The 27379-nt window shown below is 42.3% G+C and overlaps 1 protein-coding gene across 1 annotated transcript in view; it reads left to right on the forward strand.

Annotated features, from left to right (window-relative positions):
- The first annotated feature begins 17062 nt into the window (after nt 1-17062).
- The window catches only part of LMNB1 (lamin B1), a 56025-nt gene continuing 45708 nt past the window's right edge, over nt 17063-27379 (forward strand). The window contains exon 1 of the mRNA XM_043586681.1: nt 17063-17894. Within this exon, the coding sequence (XP_043442616.1) occupies nt 17536-17894 (359 nt within the window). The 5' untranslated portion in view covers nt 17063-17535. The remainder of the gene's footprint in view (nt 17895-27379) is intronic.

A 27379-nucleotide genomic window follows, 5' to 3' on the forward strand; every position in this document is an offset into this window, starting at 1 on the left:
TGACCACCCCCTGCTGTCTGTTTGCACCTGGGTGGGGAGCTGGCAGCTTGGTGGTTCAATCCCATGTTACCTCAGGCTCCCCGCTGCTTTGCTCATCTCCAAGCCTGAAGGTTGGTCAGCTGGAGAGTTTTGTTTTCTCTTTCGGAGATCGCAAGGACTGAGGAAATGTCACCAGGCATGTAGGCCAGAGGACTTCAGACATAAGCCTTGCATTTTGCACATGTTTGTGCCACCATGTCCTTCAACTCCATTCCCCACTCCTATGTCCGCCTCCCCAGGGGAACCATTTTCACGTGTTTAGTATACTCTATTTTGTTTTACGTATTTTTGTTTTATGTAATTGTAAAATGCCTACAGTTATTTTGTACTCCTGCATTTTTAACTGTGTAAGTTAGATATCTAAGTCTGGACCTAGATAAAGGGATAAGGTTTCCCTTCGTTGTTTCTAGATTATCACTGAAACTGGCCTTTTCCCCACATATCCTCCCGGACACACCTCCTTGACTTACATGAAGGAAAAATATACACGTGTCTCTTTACTAATACTCTGACCTTCAACTGGATGTCTTTTGTGCACAGTATGTAGCTTCTAAGAGAAACTGTATTCCCTGGTTCCTGTCTTTTTAATTCTAAGTCACTATTCCAGAGGTTCTGTGTCCCTTTAGGGCTCCTAGTTGTAAGCACAGAGGCTGATTCTGACGGCAGAAAATGAAGGTACTGAAGACGTACCAATCGCTCACAGAATCGTGGGACCGCTAGGGGTCAAAAGAAGCTACATGCCAAGGGCCCCGGAACATGTCTGGGAAGGTCATTATTGCTGCCAAGAAAGAGTTGATGTTGTAGCTGCCGTCCCCCACCAACACTGTGTATAACCTGATGCTCTGTCCCAGCTGCCTTCCGAAATTGGGTAGAGCTACTAGAACAAATCTGCCACATTTCTATTGCTTTGGGTCAAATTCTGGGCCAGTGCATCTGCTTGGCCAAAACTAGGCCTGCAAAAGAAATGGCTGGCTGGCTTTTTTAGCATCTATAGAGTGGGAGGCAGACCCTGTGTCTTGCTGAGACTCCAATGGTGAGGAGTTCTCCAAACATAAGAAGACAGTTCAGAGGGTGAGTGGGAAAAAAGTTACAGGTGTTCCCTACCGGCAGGAAACCTCTGGCGTTCTGTACGGGTCTGAGTCACAGCTTAATTTTACACAATTTCGAAGAATAATGTAGACTGGAGTTTGTCGGTCTCCCTTTCCTCCTGTTCTGAAAATGAAAAGATATCCTTGGGCACTTTCTTTTAGAAAGTTTGCTTATTGAGGCAGAAATTCTGACTGCAAAACTTCACAGTATTTTTTTTTTTTCAAATTTACACTGTTGTGGTTGGAATATATCTATGTATTTCATAGGTGCAAGTGTTTTTCATAGTAAGCTTAACTGAAGCTTCTCTCCAAGATTCTAATCATCTTTTTATTCTGAGCTAATATTTACAGCTTTGTAATTCTTTTTTTTTACTTATTTTGAGAGAGAGAGAGGGAACGCGTGTGCATGGGCAAGCGGGGGAGGGGCAGAGAGCGAGGGAGAGAAAGAGAGAGAGAATCCCAAGCAGGCTCTGCACCAACAGTGTGGGGCTCAAACTCACGGACCACGAGATCATGACCTGAGCTGTCATCAAGAGTTGGACCCTTAACTAACTGAGCCACCCAGGTGCCCCACCTTTGTAATTTTCAAAGTTTGTTTTCTATCGCCTTTCGTTTTTTAAGCTGGCACTGTTACATTTTTTTTTTTAAGTTTATTTATTTATTTTGAGAGAGAGGGAGCACAAACAGGGAAGGGGCAGAGAGAGAGGGAGAGAGAGGATCCCAAGCAGCTCTGAGCTGTCAATGAGGAGGCTCAATCCCATGAACTGTGAAATCACAACCTGAGCTGAAATCAAGAGTCAGATGTTTAACCGACTGAGTCACCCAGGCACTCCTAGATTTTCTTTTAAAAAGTGTATAACTTATATTACTATAAGGTAGAAAAAGAGAAAAAATAAGTCATCGCAAGAACAAAATACAGAAAAAAAATATACTGTTGTTTTTGTAACCAAATCCTAGTAAACCTAGTAACAAGGAGTTTTGTTAGTGAAACCTCAGTGTATTTAGATTGTTTTATGTCTCAGGTAAATAGGAAAATCATAATTCTTGTCTGTTAATTGATAGTCTGTATTTGATTACTAGTTGGAAGTTTCACTCTTTTTATTCTGTGAATTCTCAAAATGTTAGTTGACTTCACTGATACCCTCTTTTTCTGGCATCTTTAATAAGTAATGGCCTTTGAGCTGTCATTGCTGCTTCATACCAAAGGTACCTCTCACCTCACATTTCCTGTGGCTTTATGCTGAAAGGTACTATATTTACTTAATGATTTTATATCTTATTGCTGTCCTCCAAGTCCCAATCAAATCGGTGAGAGAGACTCAGTGTAGGAACTAGGTGCTTAGCTTTCACGAGACAATTGTCAATTACAAAGCAGATTGGATTCCAGACCTAAAGATTGTCTTAGACAGAGTAGATGTTTTCAGTAAGACAACAGGCACCAGTGAAAGAGAACACTGTTGGGGGGAAGGGGGGGGAGGTGATTTGTGCAATTTCCTTTAAAATTTTTAGAAATTCATGGTCTAGCGTGCTGCTGAAGCCTGTTCTTGTCTCTTGCTAGGATAGGCAAATGCCTGTGACGTCCCCAAGCCAGAGGATGCAGAAAGAAGCCGGAGCAGTAGGGGAAGGGAAGGCCAGCCAGATGGTGGAGGCATGGAAAGGAGGGTCAGAGCAAGGGTGAGGGTTGGGGTGCTAATTAGCTTTTCTTGCCTTGCCAGCAGTCTGTGGCAAGCAGATGACTGCACCCTTAATACTACCCTTTTTCTGGCCAGCAGGCAGCAGTGGTTGATGCTGTGGTTATGCAGAGAGTGTGCTTTTTTTTTTTTCCCTCTTCAAAACGTGGAAGTGGTGGAGAGACATACAAAGCAAAAATCTTGGTTTAAGTATTATAAGATCTCAGGATAAGAGATCTTGTCTCTTTCCATCTTTTGCAAGGTGCCCATTAACTGCGTGCCCATTCCTATTTTGATAATATTAACCGGAAGCGATGTATTCTTTATATTATAAAAATCAATGTGAACCAAACTGTGCTTGGATATCTAAAAAACAATCAATAAAATGACAAAAACGGGCTATGAAATCTAAACGCAACTCAACCTTAGAGAGAGGTCGGCTTACAGATAATTATAAAAATACTCAGTAGAGCACATGTCAGAAGTACATTGGCCTTTCTTTACACACGCTGTCAGTTTCTGTGGGGTGGGAACTGTGTCTGATTATTTTGTAATGTCTCTAGAGCTGGCCATACTGGTATTCACCGAAAGTTTACGAAACGGAATCAGATTCTAGTAAGGCAGTCACTACATGTACTATGCAATATTTGTACGGTTATTGACTCTATGCCAAGATAAATATTAGTAAGCATGACAATGTAAAAGAGTTAACATTTTGAAAATGCAGTATTGTTACAGGCACACATTTTTCTCAGTACTGGTATGATGTTTTATATGCTAAGTTGATGGGAAGCTTTTAAAATGGGGAAGTAAAAATTCTAATTATCTGTTTTTGTAGAGGAAGGGAATGGAATAAATATTTCCTTAGCACCGAATATGTACCAGATACACTGTGTGCATATTAACGTATTGAATTCTATCAACAACCCTGTAAGGCAGTTCTTTCTCTGGGTTTTACAAATGAGGAAATGGAGGTTCAGAGATGTTAAGTAACTCGCTAGAGGTCACACAGTGTATGACTGTGCAGGATTCACACTTGGGTATTCCTGATTCTGAAGCCTGTGCTGTCCTGACTTTATGTTACCTGAACCCTAATAGATCTCCATTGGTCCTCCAAATATTTTCAGTTTTGTTTGTCCAGTGATCGGTCAAATCGGCCTCTGAAGCATTCTCCGTGTTCTTTCTCCCCTCCAGTTCCAATGAAAGAAAGAGATTTGCCATTCAGGTCTTTGACTGGTCAGTCTCCTAACTCAGATCATTTGGGGAGCATTAAGAGACAAATGGGAAGTGAAATGGTGTGTTTCTGGTGATCTAGAACAGAGCACTAATTCTGATTATGACATACAGTGCTGTGATTCCCTTCCACCAAATTTCCAAACTGTCACATTCACTTGTACTTGTTAATATATGACACATGTATCTTATTCTTGTATTTGATTTTTGTCCTATTGGCTGAACGTCTTTTAGATGTAGCAACATGTCTGATATTAACCCGAGTCCACTTGGGGTGGGTTATGTATCTATTCTCTTTCTCAATGCTTAGCATGCAACTCTCAATTTTTAAAATATGCATTTTTGATCAAGTAGTTTATTTCCTGCAATTTCTTCATCAACAATTGTAACCAAACTTGGAGGAAGCGTTTGAGATGATATAGTAAACCTGAAACTGAAATAGGCCGTTGGTAGTGAAAGAGAAAAAGCTTTCCATTATATGTTATTATTTATCACATAGCACTATTTTACCAATAATGGATAGTCATTTAAATAGATGTTAGGATCACATTCTTACTTTCAGACAAGAATAATAAAAAACTAAGTTTTCCAAATGGAATTCTTATAAAGTCTTCAAATAATTGTTTTGAGAAGTTTTATGAGTATCTCTTGACTCATGACTATGCAAGTCCTTTGCTCAAAGGAAGTATACAGAAGTATCTCTTAGATAAGGTGAACTCATGAAATATAAGAGAGTGGTGAAGGCCAGGGTCCTAAGAGCATGTCGCTCTTATTGTATGTCGCTCTACTCCACTATGGATGCCCGTGGACAGGAAAGTAACAGTATTTCCTCATCTGCAGTGTCCCCCAAGGACATTCTTCTGCCTTAAAGAGTCTTACGATTTGGTTGAAATGACAAACCAAAAAGCAATATGCTAGGTTCCAAATGACTGCTGTAGGTGATAATGCCACAGGAGTTCATAGAAGGAATGACATTTTCAATATTTTAGGGTGAAGCAGACATTTTAGATTCATTTTACTTTTAAAAATAAAATTGCTGGGCTCACCCCCTGTGACTTGCCTTTTCCCTGTGACAGTTGAGACCTCTTTTCTCCATTCCTCACTTTGAGATCAACGCAGATGAAATCCCTTAAAGGAAGTGTAGAGTAAATGACAAAAACGAAGAGGTTAAGATTAGAGAAGTGAAACCAATTTCTTTTGAATGACAACAGGTTTCTGAAAACTTCGTGAGGGAGCTGATTCAAGTCACCACAGGGTGATTTTTCTAAGTGAATGTCACAACGGAACTTGTCTACAGTCATGGCTGTCATGGCGGGTTGTCTGACCCAGTAGCTTCTGGTAGGTAATCGTGTACTTGCTTATATGGTTCTGCGTGTAACTCAAGAGCCCCAACGAGACTAAGGGCAGGAGCTGTGTGCTATACTTTCTCTCTGTTGTCCACAACCGTGTCTCATAACTTTGAACTCTTTTTTAATAAACCTAAAATGCTCTCCTGCTCCCTCCAATCTAAAAAAGCCCCTTAGAAACAGAGGCTTTCTGTCTTTCTCCACCACAGCCATTTGGGAATCACAGTTTTTACAAAGCCTGTTTGGCCGAGAAAATTTAAGACAAATTTTAAGTCGAGTCAAATTTTAAAATATGTGTTATTAAACCTGTAGGTATTTTTTTTTGCTTTTGAAGTATAAAATATGATATTATAATATTAAATATCCTTTATAAGTCACAAAGCTACCCCCGTTTCTGATAACGCCCTTTTTCCTCCCTTCTCATCCCCTTCCTTCTTAAAAATTGCTTCTCTACTTTTAGTGAATTAAACTGACGGTGTGCCCTCAGTTGTTTAGAAAGTTGTTACATTGGGGCGCCTGGGTGGCTCAGTCGGTTAGGCGTGCGACTTCGGCCCAGGTCATGATCTCATGGTCCGTGAGTTCCAGCCCCGCGTCGGGCTCTGTGCTGACAGCTCAGAGCCTGGAGCCTGTTTCAGATTCTGTGTCTCCCTCTCTCTCTGCCCCTCCCCTGCTCATGCTCTGTCTCTGTCTGTCTCAAAAATAAATAAACATTAAAAAAATTAAAAAAAAAAAGAAAGTTGTTATATTATTAAAAGAATTTAGGGGTACCTGGGTGACTCAGTCCATTAAGCATCCGAGTCAGCTTGGGTCATGATCTCATGGTTTGTGGGTTTGATTGAACCCCCTATGTCGGCTTTGCGTTGACAGTGCGGAGCCTGCTTGGGATTCTCTCTCTCTTCCTCTCTCTCTCCCTCTCTGCCCCTCCCCCACTCCCACTCTCTCTCAAAATAAATAAACTTAAAAAAACAAAAAGGATTTTGGTCCCTGGATTACTAGAGATCGGTATTTGTATGTGATCAATAGAATGATCAGTGACAAAATATATAATCTTACAAAGTAAAAAGAATATAGTAGTGAAAAGTAGAAACTATTTTTTCAGATTTCTTTCTTTTTTCTTCACGAAATTCTCAGTTTCGTAGTATTCATGTTCCAACATATTCCGATCTTTCTAAGACAAAAATGGCAGCAATTCTTTTCTTTCTTTCTTTTTTTTTACTTTTTAGTTTTATTTATTTTGAGAGAGAGACAGAGTGGGGGCAGGGTGGAGAACAAGGGAGAGCGAGTCCCAAGCAGGCTCTGTGCTCAGCACTTCAGCAGCCCTTCTTTTCAAGTCACAGCTTTCAGCCCGAACACCTCTGCCTTCATTACTCAAATACATTTTTTGTTTTGTTATTTAAAAATGTTTAATTGAAGTATAATTAGCAATTATATTCCTTCAAATGCACCTTTGAAATCTCATCAAGTCATTGTTTTAGGGGCGCCTGGGTGGAGCAGTCGGTTAAACGTCCGACTTCAGCCAGGTCACGATCTCGCGGTCTGGGAGTTCGAGCCCCGTGTCAGGCTCTGGGCTGACGGCTCAGAACCTGGAGCCTGTTTCCGATTCTGTGTCTCTCTCTCTCTCTGCCCCTCCCCCGTTCATGCTCTGTCTCTCTCTGTCCCAAAAATAAATAAACGTTGAAAAAAAAATTAAAAAAAAAATTAAATAACCCAAAATAAATAAATAAACCAAAAAATGGCTGTGTTCACTTTCTAATTCCTGAAGAAATCACACAGATTGTATAGCATGGGTGTGCAAAATGAAGAATTCACAGAAAACTTGAAATTCAAGCAACAAATAAGGTGGAAACTTGTCTACTTACAGAAAAAGGTAGAAAGTGCATCTCAGGAGTTTTAAAATCTAAACTAAAAGAGACCAGAATATGGTTTTTTTAAGTTTTGGTAAAATTTACATACAGTGAAATGAGCATCTTAAGTGTACAATTTAGTGATTTAGGGAGCTTTGACAACTGTGTCCATGCACCCGTGAATGTATCATTCCAGAAAGTTCCTTAATGCTCCCCTCCAATCAATTCTCGCCACCTTGGACATCCACTGTCCTGATTTCTTTTTACAAAGATTCCAATTATTTGTTCTTGGATTTCATATAAATGAATCACATAAAATGTACTTTTTCTTTGCTCACTGTAATGTTCGTGAGATTCATCCGCAAGGTTGAACGTATCTGTGGCTCATTCTTTCTCATTGCTGAATAGTACTTATACCATGATTCACTTGTCTATTCTCTTGCTGGGCATTTGGATGGTTTCCAGTTTGGTCTGTTATAAATAACACTAGCATAAACTTCTTCCACAAGTCTTTCAGTAGAAATGTGCTCTCATTTGTCTTAAGAGTAGAATTACCGACCTGCAGGGTAGGTACATTTTTTTTTAAAATTTTTTTTAATGTTTATTTATTTTTGAGACAGAGAGAGACAGAGCATGAACGGGGGAGGGTCAGAGAGAGAGGGAGACACAGAATCTGAAACAGGCTCCAGGCTCTGAGCTGTCAGCACAGAGCCCGACGCGGGGCTCGAACTCACGGACCGTGAGATCATGACCTGAGCCGAAGTCGGACGCCCAACCGACTGAGCCACCCAGGCGCCCCACATTTTTTTTTTTAAGTTTATTTATTTGAGAGAGAGAGGGGAGGGGCAGAGAGAGGGAGAGAGAGAATCACAGGCAGTCTCCACACTGCCAGTACAGAGCCCAGCATGGGGCTCGAACTCAAGAACCATGAGGTCATGACCGGAGCTGAAATTAAGAGTCAGATGCTTAATTGACTGAGCCACCCAGGTGCCTCTAGCATCATCTAACTTTATGGAAAAATTCCTGAAAAATTGGTGCATAAAGCTAATTTTTTTGTAAATCAAATCACTTACTGAAATAAGTCTTCCCCTACTTTAATGTCTAGCTCAAATTCTCTTTTTCTACAATGTCCTCTCATGCTGTCCTGGCCTGCGGGGATTTATTCATTCCCCAGATTTTAGCATTCCCAGTGATATGACACTTATCATCAACACCACTCCCTTGGACCTCTGTCTTTCACAGCTTGATTGATTGACCTATTTAATCCATGTATATATTTCATTTTTACACACACGATATCTTTATTGAGGGATCGAATCACATTTCATACTTAAAAAAATTTCTTTCGGTTGCTTGGGTGGCTCAGTCGGTTGAGTGTTGGACCTCAGCTCAGGTCACGATATCGTGGTTTGTGGGTTCGAGCCCCGCCTGGGGCTCTGGGCTGACAGCTCAGAGCCTGGAGCCTGCTCCAGATTCTGTGTCTCCTTCTCTCTCTGCCTCTTCTCTGCTTGCTCTCTATATCACTCTGTCTCTCAAAAATAAATGTAAAAAAATTTTTTTTCTTTCATAGGATGCAGCATAGTGCCTTGCACACAAGAGTTGCTCGATAAAATTTCCTGCTTAATTGCCTTTCTATCTTAGTTTTGCCTTAGGCAAGGTGTTGATGCAGTTTAAGTAATTTACTTGTTTTAATTATATGGCAATTTCCCCAATTTTCCATTTTTGTTGACTACTGGAAGCCAGGCCTAAAGATAATTGTTGACTAAAATCTGGTTCCTTTACCACCTTACTAATTCCTAGTTTAAAGCACCCTTTGCATATTGTGGTTTGAAATAAAAAGCACACCGTAGGAGATTAGGGAGTCCGTCTGGGGTTTCCCTCTAATTCTCCCTGGGGCCTGTGGTTTGCCATTTACAGGTCTCCACAAAGTACCGGATTCATCTTCCAGTCCCTGGAGGCTGACATGCTTCCAAGCCCAGCTCGGAGATCGTCTGTTTGCTCATAGTGACTTCCTCCCCAGCACAGAGGACTGTCTGGCTCTCGGTGTGCCTGCACTCCTTTGTCCATGCCTCTTTGTCAGTATCTGACACGTTGAGGCAGAATTTATTTCTGTTTGCCTGTCCACGCCTGGCCTGTTGAGCCCCTCAGAGCAGGAATCATGTACCTCAGTGGCCTGTGCTCTGCATGTAGTAAGTCCTCCACGAATGTTTGATGAAGACATGCATGGATTAATGGGTAGATGAAAATGGCTTTTTAGGTATCCTAAACCTTTAAGAGTTTCTATTGTATGTATGCACATATGTACATAAGCTGTTCGCCCACTGTGGGGCTTGAACTCATAGCCTTAAGATAGACAAGCTCTGCTGACTGAGCCAGCCAGGCACCCCTGTATTTTAACATTTTTTTAAATATGCAGACCTTTAAAGAATTTTATCCAGAAAAGGACCATTTAGGTTAATTCTCTTACTCTCCCTTAGTGAGGTAGACACATAATGTTTTTTTTTTTTTAATGTTTTTATTTATTTTTGAGACAGAGACAGAGCATGAGCAGGGGAGGGGCAGAGAGAGAGGGAGACACAGAATCCGAAGCAGGCTCCATGCTCTGAGTTGTCAACACAGAGCCCAACACGGGGCTCGAACTCACAGACTGCGAGATCATGACCTGAGCTGAAGTCAAACGCTCAACCGACTGAGCCCCCCAGGTGCCCTGACACATATTGTTTTTGCTCGTCCAGCATCCCTTGCCCAGCATCCCTTCATCACTTTTTGGGACATACTCCTCATTCTTCTTGGAATCCCATCCCACGTGGTTTGGTGAGGGTAGCCTTAACTCCAGACTCTCCCTGACCCCTGCCTATCATTGTGGTGGGTTTTGGCCTAGGCCTCACCAATCAAAGGATATAGTAATTGTTTCAGGGCTGAGCAAGCGACCCAAACAAGCAAATCTGTTTTCCTGAGATTAGCTATATTGGGACATACTAGGAGAACTTAGGTGTGGAGTGGCCCAGAAGCCAGCTTTTCCACCTTGTAGAGAGAGCTTGTGTTGGAATAAAACCTACAGGTGGAGAAAAGCAGTGTAAAGAGATGTGGAGGACCATTCTGATGACCAGGATTGCAATCTTCTAGTGGTGTGGACCAGTTTATATTTATATTTCAATCACATTCAAGTTTAATATCTCTCAGATTTTTCATTTTTCCTGTCTTCCCTGAGATTGATTCCAAATCTAAGGAGATTCTTTACAGCTGTTGGGAAAGCCATCTACTTTTTGGATTTACTCAGTTTCCACGCTGTGCTGGCCTTTTCCAGATGTGATTTCTTGCGGCTCCTGAGTATGTTGTCCTCTGTCACCTCTGTCCTCAAGGCTTCTGCTGAGTTGTGCACAGTTCCACCATGCTTCCGGCGGCCCATTCATCTGGGTCAATCTACAGCTTTCCTGTCTCATTCTCTCATTTCAATCTGTTGGCCTCTCTTAGCTCCTCTACATCCTTCTTTTATGGAAAAAGGGAAGGTGTGTTAGGATTCTCCAAAGAAATAGAGTTTTTGTTCTTTTCTGAGGGCAATTTTATTTTATTTTTATTATTTATTTTTTTAATTTAATTTTTTTTTAAATTTACATCCAAATTAGTTAGCATATAGTGCAACAATGATTTCGGGAGCAGATTCCTTAATGCCCCTTACCCATTTAGCCCATCCCCCCTCCCACGACCCCTCCAGTAACTCTGTTTGTTCTCCATATTTATGAGTCTCTTCTGTTTTGTCCCTCTCCCTGTTTTTATATTATTTTTGTTTCCTTTCCCTTATGTTCATCTGTTTTGTCTCTTAAAATCCTCATATGAGTGAAGTCGTATGATATTTGTCTTTCCCTGACTGACACATTTCGCTCAGCATAATACCCTCCAGTTCCATCCACGTAATTGCAAATGGCAAGATTTCATTCTTTTTGATTGTAGAGTAATACTCCATTATATATATATACCGCATCTTCTTTATCCATGCACCCATCGATGGACATTTGGACTCTTTCCATACTTTGGCTTTCATGTGTTGGTTGGCCATCTGGAAGTCTTCTTTGGAGAAGTGTCTATTCATATCTTTTGCCCATTTCTTCACGGGTTTATTTGTTTTTTGGGTGTTAAGTTTGATAAGTTCTTTATAGATTTTGGATACTAACCCTTTGTCTGATATATCGTTTGCAAATATCTTCTCCCATTCTGTTGGTTGCCTTTTAGTTTTGCAGATTGTTTCCTTCACTGTGCAGAAGCTTTTTATTTTGATGAGGTCCCAGCAGTTCATTTTTGCTTTTGTTTCCCTTCCCTCCAGAGAGGTGTTGAGTAAGAAGTTCCTGCGGCCAAGATCAAAGAGGTTTTTGCCTGCTTTCTCCTCGAGGATTTTGATGGCTTCCTGCCTTACATTTAGGTCTTTCATCCATTTTGAGTTTATTTTTGTGTCTGGTGTAAGAAAGTGGTCCAGGTTCCTTCTTCTGCATGTCGCTGTCCAGTTTTCCCAACACCACTTGCTGACGAGACTGTCTTTATTCCATTGGATATTCTTTCCTGCTTTGTCAAAGATTAATTGGCCATATGTTTGTGGGTCCACTTCTGGGATATCTATTCTGCTCCATTGTTCTCAGTGTCTGTTCTTGTGCCAGTACCACAGTGTCTTGATGATTACAGCTTTGTAGTATAGCTTGAAGTCTGGGATTGTGATGCCTCCTGCTTTGGTTTTCTTTTCAAGATCGCTTTGGCTATTCGGGGTCTTTTTGGTTCCATTCAAATTTTAGGATTGTTTGTTCTAGCTCTGTGAAGAATGCTGGTGTTATTTTGATAGGGATTGCATTGAATATGTAGATTGGTTTGGGTAGTATTGACATGTTAACAATATTTGTTCTTTCTATCCAGGAGCATGGAATCTTTTTCCATTTTTTTGTGTCTCCTTCAATTTCTTTCATAAGATTTCTATAGTTTTCAGTGTATAGATTTTTCACCTCTTTGGTTAGATTTATTCCTAGGTATTTTATGGTTTTTGGTGCAATTGTAAATGGGATCGATTCCTTGATTTCTCTTTCTGTTGCTTCATTGTTGGCGAATAGGAATGCAACCGATTCCAAAGAAATAGATTTAACAGGATATGTATATATAGACAAATTTATTTTAAGGAATTGGCTCATGTGAATAGGGAGGTTAACCAAGTCCAAAACATGTAGGGTATGTTGGCAAGCCAGGATAGCCAGGAAAAAGCTACTGGGGCTGAGAAGGTTGGGATGGAAAGATGGAATGGATGGGACTGGCTCAGCCAGACTACCTTACTTTTCAAATCTTTTCCTATACCTGTATCAAAATTATTAAACTTAAAAGCTGAAAATGGTGTGATTGTCTTTCGTCCTGGTTTTACAATGCCATCTTGAGAAGAATGGTACCCCAAAATTGTGGTAATGAACACACTAACATCTGGTTGAAAATTCATTCTTTTATTTTAGAATATCAACTATGCGAATATTGTATTTTCATTTTTCCTCTGCTTTCTTGAACTCAACCGTGGGGTCTGGAAACAAAGATGTTTTAGGTGAGAAACGTCTCATGTAATGAATACATTTAAATGTTATTGTGTAGGGATAAAACCATCTATAAAGATAAATAAGCTGGCTGACTGGAGACGGATCATGAAAAAGGAAAGCCCTTAACTGTTGAGTAGTGTCAGTTCCAATCAGACCACAAACAGCTGAACTATGTATAAACTCTACACTTTGACTCCAGTCTTTATTGTTATTATTATTATTTTTTACTCTAATGGTAAAGATGCAGAATATAGTGTGAGGGAGCATATCTTGGTAGGCTTTTAAAAATTAAAAAAAAAATCAGATATATAAATACTAGCTTATTAAATGGCTTTAAAGATATTCTTTTTAAATAAAGTAGTGTTATGACCATATTTTGGCATAAAGTAAAACTGAAATGCAAGCGTGAAGATTGGTTTCTCTCTTTTTTTAAAATAAATATTTATTTATTTTAGAGAGAGAGAGACAGACAGAGCACGAGTAGGGGAGAGGTAGAGAGAGAGAGGGAGACACAGAATCTCAAGCAGGCTCCAGGCTCCGAGCTGTCAGCACATAGCCTGATGTGGGGCTCAAACTCATGAACCGTGAGATCATTACCTGAGTGGAAGTAGGATGCTTAACAGACTGAGCCACCAGGGGCCACTGGTTTCTCTTTTTGATCAACTCATGCGTTTTCAGGAAAATGGAACCACGGAGTTAAAATAACTGTGCCATTTCTACTATTGCCAAATTATCCAGATCTTAACAATTTGGAAAACAGTTTTGAGTCATATGTAAATATCATGCAGCTTTGCTAAGAGAAGAATGCTATTGAAGATGATAAAGACACCTTTATAACTATTTAGGTTCTTTTTATTAATATTGTTATTTTTGTTTATTTATTTATTTTGAGAGAGACAGAGGAGCAGGGGAGGGGCAGAGAGAGAGCAAGAATCCCAAGCAGCCTCTCACCCCAGCAGGGAGTCCAACATGGGGCTCAAGGTCAGGACTGTGAGGTCATGACCTGAGCCAAAATCAACAGCTGGTTGCTTAAGGGACTGAGCCACCCAGGCGCCCCTTAGTCTCTTTTTAAAACACAAAAATCAAAATCAGAGTTTGAAGGGATTCTGGATAGTCATTCAACCTTCTGAAACCTGACTTATTGTTATGCTTTTATGGTAACTGGAAAAAATATTAACTTTGCAAAGTGTATTAAACAGAAACGATGTGGCCTGGAGGAACACCATGTATTTATTTCTTCTTGCATTCTTTCAGCAAACATATATTGAGGGGATGCCACCCAGCAATATGTTTCTTCATTATGCCCTGCAGTCCTAGCTAGTCCATTTGTTTGCACTGTATGCTCAGCTAACTGCCAGCTGTCACTCCTCTCCCGTGGGACGTAAGTGAGGTACTGCAAGCTTTCAGTATCTCCTTCCCTTCTTCCTGCCTCCCCACCTCCATCCTAGTCTGGGCCCCTTCTGTCCAGGTAGGACAGGTGTCCTGTATTTGTCTGTCCCAGATCCAAATGTCATACAGAAAGTAGGGCAAATGTCAAATAAGCTGTGCCTATGTTGTCAAGTAGGTCTGTGCAGGGGAAGGAGTATTGAAGAGGGAACCAATGTCGTGGCAACTTGAGGCTTGGTGGCGATATGTATGGCCTAACCAGCAACGAGAACATGTGCCATGACAAGAAAGTAAAGATTTATAAAAACAAGGCAGAGTATTTGAAAATATGATTATCCTGGTAAATGTGAAAACACTGTCACCAAAAACAAAGTATTTGTTACTTCTGTTCTAATTAATTGGGAAACATATCGGCAGCGATGGGATTACAGGAATTATTTAAGAGGGCTGAACAGCCTCTTATTATGAAAGAGCAGGGGGAAGGCACTCCAGGTACAGGGTTAGGCATGGGAATAGTCAAGAGAGTAAGGCAAATGTACATTTAGTAAAGTTCTTGACCAAATGTTTGCAGAATTGGTTCATTTTATGGCTAAGAGATTTTCCATTTTTTAAAAATTGCTTTTGGTTGGAGACATAGAATTACTACTAGGAAGAATTACTAGTCATTTCATATTATATGTTTAAAATTTAATCTTTATGAACCTCCTGGAATGTAGAAATCATTCCAATTTTTTCTATGAGGAAACCAAGGAATAACTTCCATTGTTACACAGCAATCAATGGCAAATCCTTAATTGACTCCAATGTATTTGTCGTTCAGACAAAAGGACACAATCTGAGTCTCCTAAAAAGAATCTAAAATTGAAAGATTCTATTAGGAGAAAGCTTCATGAGCGTGCCTGGGTGGCTCAGTCAGTTAAGGGTCTGACTCTTAGTTTCAACTCAGGTCATGATCTCCCTGTTCATGAGTTTGAGCCCTCCATTAGGCTCTCTGCCCCCCTCCCCTCAAAAAATAAACTTAAAAAAAAAAAAGGCTTTATGGGTTTGAGAGTAACAGAGGTTAGGCCTGATGACACTTCACATACAGTTTTAAAATTTTCAAAGTGGAAAGAAAATACTTTAATAAAAGATTTCAAAATACATATATTTTTGGGGGGTGGAGGAGTATGGAGCAAAAACCAAACCATGGGTGGAGGGGATTTACATTCCAGGGCTGATTCCACCACGTCGGATCAGCACTCATGTTCCTTAGGTCTCATTTCTTCTCCAATAATCTGGATTTTTTAGACCCTCTTAAACAGAAGCTTTTCTTTTGTTATTTATTTATTTAAAAACTTAATGCTTATTTATTTTTGAGACACGGGGAGACAGAGCACGAGTGGGGGAGGGGCAGAGAGAGAGGGAGACAGAGAATCCGAAGCAGGCTCCAGGCTCTGAGCTGTCAGCACAGAGCCCAAGGCGGGCCTCGAACTCCGCAAACTCACCCACCATGAGATCATGACCTGAGCTGTCGTGGGAGGCTTAGCCTACTGAGCCACCCAGGTGCCCCTAAAATAGAAGCTTTTCAATTCTTTCTCAGCGAGGTTAAGGAAAGGCATTTTAGGTAACAGGGCAGGAAATAGAACCATTGGTAAGGACAGTATCATCACTCAGGGTGCCCAGAAATCCCCCCAGGGTGATGATGCAGCCTGGTGCCCTTCACTACTTGTTATGTACGTAACTTAATATTTAAAGAACATCCTGGTCTTCATTTCTACCATTATTAAGGCAGCTAAGCTGTAATTACAGATGTGAGGTGTACTTTACTAATACATCGTGAGGTGGCCTAGGTTATAGTTAAGGGCTAGGCTCTGGGGTCAGCCGAAACTGCCTGGGTTCAAACGTTGTTCTGTCACTTGCTGGGCAGCCTTGAGGAATTTCGGCTGTTAAACGTGAATTTTCAAACGAAAACAATCCCCATACCACAGAGCGTCTGCGTGGACGGATCAGTGCAGGGCACAGTAAAAGCCAATGAACGTTCGCCTCAAGGTAAAGGCTTTTCAAAGGGATTAACGGGACATTTGATTAGAACTAGCTGACAATTACATTTTAGAGGGATCCTTTTTTCAAGCAAAAAGTCGTTTCTACCGAAATTTGCACAAGCTTCGATTTTGCTGCATCGGACTTTAGTGAAGCAAGATAATTCACAGCTTGTGCTATTTACTTCTTGCGAGGTGGTTTTGATTTTATAAACCCTTTAATTGTTCAGAAACCAACCGATCAGGGACGGACCATCAGATCAGCACTGGTAGCAAATGACTCCAAGGTCAGGGTTTCTGGCTTCTGTGCGGTCTCTGTCGCTTCAAGACACGCGTACGTCGACTTGACTGGGGGGAGGTGTTTGGATACACCGTTTTCCGTCCCAGAGAAAAATAAAGGCTTGCATTTGGCACCGGCACGTAGCGGGCTTTGAACCTCAGACAGCAGAGCCCATTACGTAACTCCACGGCTGCCGGGGATAAAGTTACAACGTCTGCGACTGTCCCGGCCTCCACGAGTTGTGCGAGCGGCTGTTACGGCCGTTTATGTTTGAATTTCCCTGAACCGCTGGGTGTGGGCTGCGGCGCTGGCCCGCCCCGGAAAACCTCCGGGCTCCTTCCCGCCACCCGCAGGCCCAGCCCCTCCGGGGGTCCCCGCGGGGTGGTGGGAAGGCCCGGCCGGCGCTGGGCCCTGGGCCGCCCGGCGAGCAGTCCTCGGCGCCCGGCTCCACCGCCCTCAGTCCGTCCCCAGCCACGCCCAGCCCCGCGCGCCAAGCAGACGGTTGCCCGAGGCCCCGATTTTGAATTTACAGGCCCAGCCCCCGAACCCCGGAGCGCGCCGCCGGCTCCCCATTGGCCGGCGACGGTCACGTGGAGGTGCCGGCGCGCGCCGGCCATGTTGGAGAGTGCGGCGCCACTGCCCGCGCCACCTCCGCCCCCCGCCGCCCTCCTCCCTCCCCACCCCCCCCCGCCCGCCGCTCCGCGCCGCCTGAGAGGAAACAAAGTGCTGCGGGCGGGAGACTCGGTGGCGGCGGCGGCGCGCGGACCCAGCTCGGCCCCTCCCGGTCACCCTCGCCCCAAATCTTCCGGAGTGTGTGTGTGAGTGTGTGTGCGTGTTTTCTTAAAAGGGCATTTTACGATTGATTGATTGGCAGTCTTCCCCCTTTGCCCTTTGTGCCGTAACCCGGCTCCTGCCAACCCAGGTGCTTCTCCCTTCCCACGCCAGCTTCTCCGCGGGCGCGGGTCGTCGGTTTGTGCCTTCGGATCATCGCTTCGCCCTCTGCAGCTCCCTACGCGTCCCGTGCTGCCCGCGGCTTCCCCGCTCTGCTCTGCCCGCCAGCCGCCCCGCCGCCCGCCATGGCGACCGCGACCCCCGTGCCGCCGCGGTCGGGTAGCCGCACCGGCGGCCCCGCTACGCCGCTGAGCCCCACGAGGCTGTCGCGGCTGCAGGAGAAGGAGGAGCTGCGCGAGCTCAACGACCGCCTGGCCGTGTACATCGACAAGGTGCGCAGCCTGGAGACAGAGAACAGCGCGCTGCAGCTGCAGGTGACGGAGCGTGAGGAGGTGCGCGGACGCGAGCTCACCGGCCTCAAGGCGCTCTACGAGACCGAGCTGGCGGACGCGCGACGCGCGCTCGACGACACGGCCCGCGAGCGCGCCAAGCTGCAGATCGAGCTGGGCAAGTTCAAAGCCGAGCACGACCAGCTGCTCCTCAAGTGAGTGCTCGTCTGGGGGCCGCATTAGCTCACGCGAGGGGCGGGGGGCGCAGCCCCAGGGCGGGAGGACCGGGGCCGAGTGCCGACGCCCTTTGGAAGGCGAAAGAATACAGTGTTTCTTAGCGGGGAGAGGGGTCGCAGAGGGGGGGTTCGAGTTGTAGCGACGGTGTGACCGAGAGATGCACATTTCCGACTGCCCGCTCTTTAGCAGGGCCGGGTGGAGCGCGCACCTGAGGCCGCCAAGGTGGATTGGCCAGCTTCGGACTTCGAACCCCGAGATCCAGAAGGGTTCTCCGGCCGGGAATGCCCGGCGGGCCCCAGGTGTGGGGAGGTGGCGTCTGGGCGCGCGCTCCAATGCGCGTTCCTGTTTCCGGCCGGGCCAGAGACAAAGCGGCTGGTGGGTTTGCGGCGCAGGGATGGCCGGCCGGGAAGATGGGCTGCCCGCCTCAAGAATGAATGAGCTGTGCGCGGGCGGAGAGAGGAAGGGGAGGGACCTGCCTCCAGCGTCCCCGTCTCCCGGGGGTGGGTCCCGCTTTGGCGCGCTCAATCTGGGCCCTGTGACATTTTGCAATCGTTCTACGCCTGTCTTGGGCGGGGTCTGAACTGAGCGCCTCTGCCGGCCCAGGCCGAGTTGGGGTTTTAAGCTCTTTAGCTTTCTCTAGGGAAAGGTGCCGTTTCTAAGAAGATAGTCGCGGGTCCCCTTGGGTGCTGAAAGCTGGGGTTTTGGATGGCGTGGCCACCGTTCTCTGATTCGTGGACCACATTACTCACCCCCCCCCCCCCCCCCCCCCCCGGCAGCAGTCTCCTTCCCCGAGCTTTTGCACCCCCTTAATGTAGTCAGTTGGTCTTTCTGGTAATGGAGAGACCTTTTCAGCGCCCGCGTCTGTCATTGTAATTAATGACAGGCCAGGGCAGGTGTAAGGATTGTTGTGTAAACGTGAAGTGCTGTGGCGAGTTTGTAATTATTCCACCTAAGGAGGTCTGAGTTTTCAGACCAGGGCACTAGGATAAACTAGCAAGCCTTTGCTGAGCCTACCTTGACTTTCTGGTGAGCAAAAGGGCATACTTGTAATCAATCAGTAGGCAACTAGGGTTGATGTCATGCTTTAGATATTTGCTAAATTTGCTTCCAGAACTCGGTCTCCATCCTCCATTGTTCATTGAAATTTCTGGAGATGATTGACTCCGACTTTGACTCTGTTTGCCCGTGAATGTCTTTCTGTGTGAATGCTCCTGTCTCTCTCTGATTTTGTATGCTTGAATCTACCCCTCCCCCTTATTAATACTTGAAAAATGGTTCATAAAAAGTGTGTGCACTTGATAAAAAAAAATGGGCTGACTTCTGGTGAAAGACTGTTGACAATCTATTGTCTATTTCCAGGAGGCAGTCGTGTTTAGCTCTTTTTGTGTTTATTTATTTGGGTGTTTAGTTTCGAAACTCAATAATAAGCTTATTTTTCTGTTTCTTGGATTTACCAACCTTTGGAGGCATCCTTTGAAATGGGTCATTGCACTCACATTACTGTCTAATTTTTGTTACTGAATTTCTTCAAATCCTAGATGCCGACTTGCTATGAAATGCACCACTAAGAAAAAAATGTCAGGACCAGCTATGTAGGATCCATTCTGTTGGGCCCATATTTGTTTCAGAGATGTTAAAATGTGACAGATTAAGCATCTGTTATGTGCCAGTCACTGTTGTATGTTGAGAGACTACAGAGATTGTTTTAAAGAAATAAATCATTGCCCTTGTGTTGCTGAATTGAGTACTGTAGGGGAGATACCTAACAAGCACATAAAGGTCCTATTTCATCTAATCTGAGGCATTTCGATGTTGATGCTTTTGTAATCTTTTCAGAAGTTAACTACGGAAGGTTTTTAATACAGTAACAAGACTGCCACCTGGCTGACTGTAGTTTTAAAATGCTGCCTATGGAGGGGGAGGGGGAAATAGAGGAAGCCAGTCAAAAGATACATACAGTTACAAGATAAAGTAATAGGAATGTCATGTATAACAGGATGTCTATAGGTCATCATGTGATATATAGGAAAGTTAAGAGGTAAAATCCTAACAGTTCTCATCACAAGGAGAAATTTTTTCCTTTTTTCTTTTTGTATCTATGTGAGAAGATGTATGTTAACTGAACCTATTGTGTTAATTATTTCTCAGTATATGTAAATCAAACAATTTGCTGTACACCATGAGCTTACACAGTGATGTGTGTCAGTTGTCAATTAAAGTGTAAAAACATGCGGGACACCTGGGTGGCTCAGTCGGTTAAGCGTCCAACTTTGGCTCAGGTCGTGCTCTCACGGTTCATGGGTTTGAGCCCTATGTTGGGCTCTGTGCTGACAGCTGAGAGCCTGGAGCCTGGTTCAGATTCTGTTTCCCTCTCTCTGCCCCTCCCCCACTTGTGTTCTGTCTCTCAAAAATAAATAAACATTAAAAAAAGTGGGAAAAAATGCTGTGTGTGGATTGTAAGATGCATACTAGTTTTAGCAAGATTAAAAAGTAAAATATACATGTATTAGAATCAATAAAATAACGTATGTGATATAATTTTACGTAATAACAGGTGCCAGGGTAGTAAAGATAAAATAGGGTGAAGGGATGGTGTGGTTAAGGAATTTTGCTCCTAAATGGGCTTTTATTTTTCTTGTTGACTAAAGAAGTCTTTCTGAAAATATGTAATCATAATATCTATTACATGAGTATTATTTTTTCCCTGAAGCTTTCTGGGCTTAAGATGTGCTGTGTGTAGGGGCGCCTGGGTGGTTCAGTCGGTTGAGTGACCGACTTGGCTCAGGTCATGATCTCGAGGTCTGTGAGTTCGAGCCCCGCGTCACGCTCTGTGCTGACAGCTCAGAGCCCAGAGCCTGCTTCGGATTCTGTGTCTTCCTCTCTCTCTGCCCCTCCCCCGCTCATGCTCTGTCAAAAATAAAAAAACTTAAAAAAAAATTTTTTTAAAAATGTGCTGTGTGTAGCTGACATCCTAGGAATTGACCTGATTTCGACGCACTGTCCTAGATCACATACTTTTCTTTTCTTGGTTTCTTCCCTCATTTTGTTGGAGAACATCCTTAAGCAACTGACTCAGAAAAGATGGCAGGATGTAAACTTCCTTTTTTTTTTTTTTTTTTTTTTTAAAAGTTTATTGGTAGAAAGAGCGTACAAACAGGGAAGGGGCAGAGTGAGAAGGAAAATCCCAGGCAGACTCTTTGCTGTCAGCACCCTGAGTGGGACTCCATCTCAGGAACTGTGAGATCATGACTTGAGCCTGAATCAAGAGTTGGTCGCTTAATCACCGAGCCCCCGCAAGTTCCCCAGGATTTAAACTTTCTGAGTCCCATGTGTCTGAAAATAACTTTGTTTTGTCATGCTTGGTTAGTAGTTGGGTTAGGTATAGAATATTGGTTCTAACCTTTTTCCTCAGAACTTGGGAATTCTGATATTGCTCCCTTGTCTTCTAGTGGCCTGTGTTGCAGTATCTGTCTGATGTCAGTCACAGTTATTTTCTTTTGGTAATTGCTTTTGGTTTTCTTCTTTGGAAGCTTTGGAATTTTCTTTTATCCTGATTTTCTGAAATTGGATGGCAATGAGTCTAGGAAAGGATATTTCTGTTATGCATCCCACCTGTTACAAGTGGTTTCTTTCTATTTAAAGTCTTGAACTTTATTTAGCTCTGGGAAATTTATTTTATTCCAAATCTTTCTGTTCCTTGTTTTCTTTCTTTTTTCTGGTTGGGATGTTAACCACTTTTGTCTCTTGTCTCTTTTTTTTCTTTTTCCATTCTGGGAAATTACTTTGATTCTTCTCTAGTTGAGTAGTGACTTTTTATTTAATTACTTAATTTATTTTTCAGTAGTGACATTTTAAAGACTGAAGTCATGCTTTTAATTCCAAGAAATTTTTTTGTACAGATATTTCTCTTTTATTCAATTTGTTTCTATTTTATTTATTTTTTATTTTTTTTAACATTTATTTTTTGAGAGAGAGAGACAGAGTGTGAGCAGGGGAGGGGCAGAGAGAGACAAGGAGACACAGAATCTGAGCAGGTTCCAGGCTCCGAGCTGTCAGCGCAGAGCCCAATGCGGGGCTCGAACTCACAAGCTGTGAGATCATGACCCGAACCGGAGTCAGATGCTTAACTGACTGAGCCACCCAGGCGCCCCAATTTGTTTCTGTTTTAAGGATGTATTATTTTCTTTAATCTGTCTGAAGGTAATATTTAGGATTTTCTTTTTAAAATACTTTTCACTGGATGATCTCTTTTTTCTTCCCTGTTCATTTGTTCTTTTTGTTTGGATTGGATTTCTTCTTGCAAGTGATTTTTGTCACATGTGTGATCCTTCTCGCTTGTCAACATTTACAAATGAATTGGTTGAGCATTAGTGCTTTAGTTGTTTAGGTAGCTCCTTCCCTGGCTTTTCTAATGGAAGAACACATTAGGACCTCTTTATATCTCATTGGGATGTGCTGTGGACTAACTGGTCGGAAAGCCTGCAGTTAGGCTAAGGGATGCTGAGGAGGATCAGATATAAAGCTGTTTCATGAGTTCATGCCCCCATTTTAAGTCTCCCTCACTTTCCCCTGTAGTCCTTTTGTGCATATTTTGTGATATGTACTTTTATCTGCTTTTCATCGTTTTTTAGAAGTTCATTGGAATGTTTAATGATCCTTCTCCCATTCTCTTTGGTGCGACAGGTTTATTTATTTTTTTAAAATGTTGATATATTTTTGAGAGAGAGCTAGAGGGGGCACAAGCGCAGGGGAGGGGCAGAGAGAAGGGAAGACAGAGGATCTGAAGTGGGCTGGTTGTGAGCTGACAGCAGAGAGCTGAGTGAGTCTTTAACTCATGAACTGTGAGATCAGGAACTGAACTGGAGTTGGATGCTTAACCGACTGAGCCACCCAGGCGCCCCGATACAAGTTTATTTTATGTGGCATATTTAACTGCCTTTTTATTAGGGTCTAGTGGGTAGACTAATGCTGCCTGTATGTAGTAATTCTTGGAAATCTTGGGAATAATTTAATTTTGAGCAATAGTTGCAGTATAATTTGTAAGATGTAAAGCAAGAAGTTGTTTTTGTCTATTTGGGTCCATTTAGCTCTTTTATTTAAGAATAATTTTCTGTTTTTAATTTTTTATTCAGAGTTAAGAGTCTTTGTAAGTTAGTATATCATGTAAGTGGATTAAAAAAATCATAGATTCCGAAATTACTTAGTCCCTTTTTGCTTCCTCAGTACACAATGTACCTAAAGACAGAATAATTCTTGGAGATGCTTGGTCCTGCTGGAGAGAATTTGACATCCGCTTCCATCCATGTGGTCTCTCACAGGAACACATCTCAGATTTAAGATACAGCTACTCTGATTCAGTCCAAACCTAATTATATGTCATTGGAAGCTGTTTTGGTGAACAGTTTCCAAGAATGATGATGAGTGCCATCAGTCAACACTTGAAACAAAAAAGTAAAGGAAGATTGACATTGCAGAATTTCAGTGTTAACTCATTATACAGGAAAGGTAGATAGATGTAAGAGAAAAGTAAGTTTGTTGGTCAGTTGTTCAATAACTAATTTTATGGATGCATACTTTTTTTTTTTTTCGTTTGCTGATACAGGTCCACAGTTTTTTATGTAAAATCCTTAAGGCCAGGTGTGTTATAGAAGTAAAAACAATTTCAATTTTAAGGTAATATGCGTGTACCATATAGAATACCTCCAGTGGGGTCTGGGGTGGCACTCCATTGTGAAACATGTTTCTGCAAGGAAAGATATTAATAGTTATAGTCAGTGGAGAAAGACAACTAAAAATAGCTTCATACCCATTTAGGTCAGGTTTTGCCACCAAATGAATTAATGAAAATTTTAGGTTTTAGAAACTCTGGAAGTGCATGTAAGAGAGTATGGATTTGTGTTTTTAAATTAACCGCTTCAAAAAAATAAAAAAAATTTTTTTTAATGTTTTTATTTATTTTTGAAGGAGAGAGGGAGATAGACCATGTGTGGGGGAGGAACAGAGAGGGGGAGACGCAGAATCCGAAGCAGGCTCCAAGCTCTGAGCTGTCAGAACAGAGCCTGATGCGGGGCTCGAACCCACAAACCGTGAGATCCTGACCTGAGCTGAAGTTGGACGCTTAACCAACTGAGCCACCCAGGCACCCCCCAATTTTTTTTTAATGTTTATTTATTTTTGAGAGAGAGATAGAGTGCGAGTGGGGGAGGGGCAGAGAGAGAGGGAGACACAGAATCTGAAGCAGGATCCAGGCTCTGAGCTGTCAGCACAGAGCCTGATGCGGGGCTCGAACTCACGGACTGTGAGATCATGACCTGAGCCGAAGTCCGAGGCTCAACCGACTGAGCCACCCAGGCGCCCCTAGTAAGGAAACTTCTAATGGGAAATTTGGATTTGTGTGTGTGTAATTAAAAAATGCATACAGGTACTTATGTGCTACTAACAAGTATGTTGGGACACTGTCAACCACAATAGCATGAGGTTGGGTAGTATCAAGCAAGGGTACTTCGCAAAGTTGCAACTTCTTAGTTTTTTGCGGCTTGGGTACTGGAATTCTTTGAGCCTGTGTTTCCTCATCTGTATAATTGAGATAAGGAGTAAGTAGTAGTGTTGTGAATCTCAGCAAGAATTAAGACACTTATATCATTTTTTAGCCTCTTATTTACTTGTGTCATAATAATGGATGAATTTTTATCCAGTAATAGTTGGATAAAATATTGCTGATAATTTACCAAGGAAAGTTGCTAAAATTTTAGCACTTTTAAAGAGTACTGAAATGCAAATATGATAAAATAATTTTTCCTGTTACTTTCCTAGTGGTGAAAGGGGTTGGGATTTACTATAAATTTGGACTTAGTGCATATATATACTTCCTTTGTTGGCTTTCTACCTATTTTAGTCATAGAATGACATTTAGGGAAGGTGCACAGACTAAACAACATCAGCAGGGTTGTTCTAACATTCGTATTCAGTTTTCAAACTTAAAATAATAAATGCTAACCTGCTTTAGGGAATTTTCTTTGGACATAGGATGATTAATTTAAAAACAAAAACCTTCATCACATGTATTGCCTCGTCTTTCGGTTATGTCCTAATTTTGCTCTGGTAGAAGCAAGTTGACAGCAACACTCCGGCCTTAATATAAGAGCTATAAAACTGCATGCTAAGCTTAATTTTCAGGGAAATACTTGGAAGGACAAAACCCCTAGAATTGGTGTCAAAATCTAGGAAGCAGATCCTAGGTAATTCAACTGTCATAACCCTTCCTTCCTATGCTTTCAAAGGATGTCTGGTAGAGCAGGATATCTTTTAGAGTTGTTGGAATTTAATCCTTAGGTTTAATCCTGTAAACTAGGTAATCTTTTAGTGTACCCAGATTCAAGAAAGTAAACACAGGATGAAAGATAAAGCAGTAAAAAAATATGCTGTTGATTTTTTTTTTTTAATTTTAATGTTTATTTTTGAAGACAGACAGAACGTGAGTGGGAGAGGGGCAGAGAGAGAGGGAGGGAGACACAGAATCTGAAAAGGCTCCAGGCTCTGAGCTGTCAACACAGAGCCCGATCCCGGGCTCGAACCCACGATCTGTGAGATCATGACATTGGTGAAGTTGTTTGCCCAACCGACTGAGCCACCCAGGTGCCCCGATTCTTCCCACCCGCCCCCCCCCCCTCCTGCCAGCACAATCTATTAATGTTTGTGCTTTAATTTGTTCAGATGACATCACCTCTGGTATGTCTGAGTTAGAGATCTTGAGAATTTTATATCTTCAGTGTAGGTCTGTTCCATGCACAGATAGTGAGATTGAGGCTGAGGCATTACTTGAGTGATGGGAGCGTAACTGAAGTTCCCAATTATTATTGGGGTCTAAGGAAGTTTCCTAATCAGGGGTTTTAACTTCTTTTTTTCACTGTACTTCTGTGATAAGGGATTGTGTGTTGGCTGTTATATTTCGGGAATTAAAAAAAAAAAGCTTTTCTTATTACACAAAAATTATGTTTGTTATGGGAAATTAAAAAATACAGGTAAACACCAAGAAGAAAGTAAAATTCTCCGAGATGGTTAGAGGGCCATGTTTATCTTCTCTTGCTGACAGTTAACAGGTTTTTTCCTCTGGTTAACTTAATGGTTAAATGTTAACTAATTGACTGGTTAAATGTTAACCACTGGATGAAGAAATGACAATTTTGCCAATTTTTGATGCTACCAGCAACAGATGAGTGTCTGAGGAATTTATTTTAATTTTGGAATCTTTCTAGTTCTTGATCATTTTTATATTGTTAGGGTCATATTGCTGGTATAAAGGCATAAAATGATTGAAACTTAGGTTATAATCTTAGGTTTCTGCTGATATTTTTGGTGTATGAGTAGATGATAAATGACGTTTTCCTTAGCTAATCTGTTTAGTTGGTCCTTTTTAAATATAATTTTTTGCCTTCACTGAATCTACATTTATTAATCACAGATCAAATCAGAGCCCTTTTGGTGCCGGAAGGGGTCTTGGATCATGCAGTCTAACCAACTTGATTTGTGGATGCAGAAACTGAGAGCTAGATTAAAGTACTTACCAAAGATACAGGACAGAAGGTGCTAAGATTCATTTCGCGCTTAACATGTTTGCCACGCACTGTGCTAGATGCACTGTCTTTTAAGCCGTGTGATAACCCTGTTTGATGAGTGAGGAAACTTCAGGCTAAGAGAATTTAGCAGATTAGTGGTAGAGCTAGACTAGGTCTGAGCTCTGTGTTACAGCGTTGTCAGAGTTTTTACATGGATCATTTATTTATTCATTTTTAAGTAAGCTCTTTGGCCAACGTTGGGCTTGAACTCAACTCCAAGATAGAGTTGCACGCTCTACCGTCTGAGCCAGCCAGCCTCCCACCCCCCCGTGTCATTTCTTGTAATCCTTACATCATTGCTGTTTTGCAGGTGTGATTTTGGTTTCTCTGCCTGAAGCAGGCTCACCATGCACTATCATTGGGTTGGGACTTGAAATCTTACATGGGACGGCTGATTTTCAGGTCCATTTGGTTGTTACTTTTGCAGATGGTACTGGATGTGTGTTTTTCACAGTGATAGTTCATAGCTCCCTGGAGGTGATTGTGGATTTGTCAGGAGGGTGCAGTAATGGAAGCAGCTGTTGGAAAGACTGAGGGCTTCATTCGCTCATGAGGAAAGGGTGAAGATGAATTACTGAAAAAGACTTCTTTTATCTTCCTTCTTAGAAAGCTACTTTCCTACTTTACTCTATGCCTTAATAATAATTTTAAGAGGAATTAAAATCTCTTAAGTCTTTAATACTCATGAGAGAAATATTGTTTTTTTGAATTATTTTTTTGAGAAATGTTCTTTTCATTTTTTATTCACACATTTGTGGAAATAATACTATATGCCAGGCCTTGAACCAGATGCCGCGAATAGATGGGACACTCAGTTCTTGTTACCAAGTTGTTGACAGTCTCATGGG

Source organism: Prionailurus bengalensis, chromosome A1, assembly GCF_016509475.1.
Source record: "Prionailurus bengalensis isolate Pbe53 chromosome A1, Fcat_Pben_1.1_paternal_pri, whole genome shotgun sequence".
Taxonomy (NCBI): domain Eukaryota; kingdom Metazoa; phylum Chordata; class Mammalia; order Carnivora; family Felidae; genus Prionailurus; species Prionailurus bengalensis.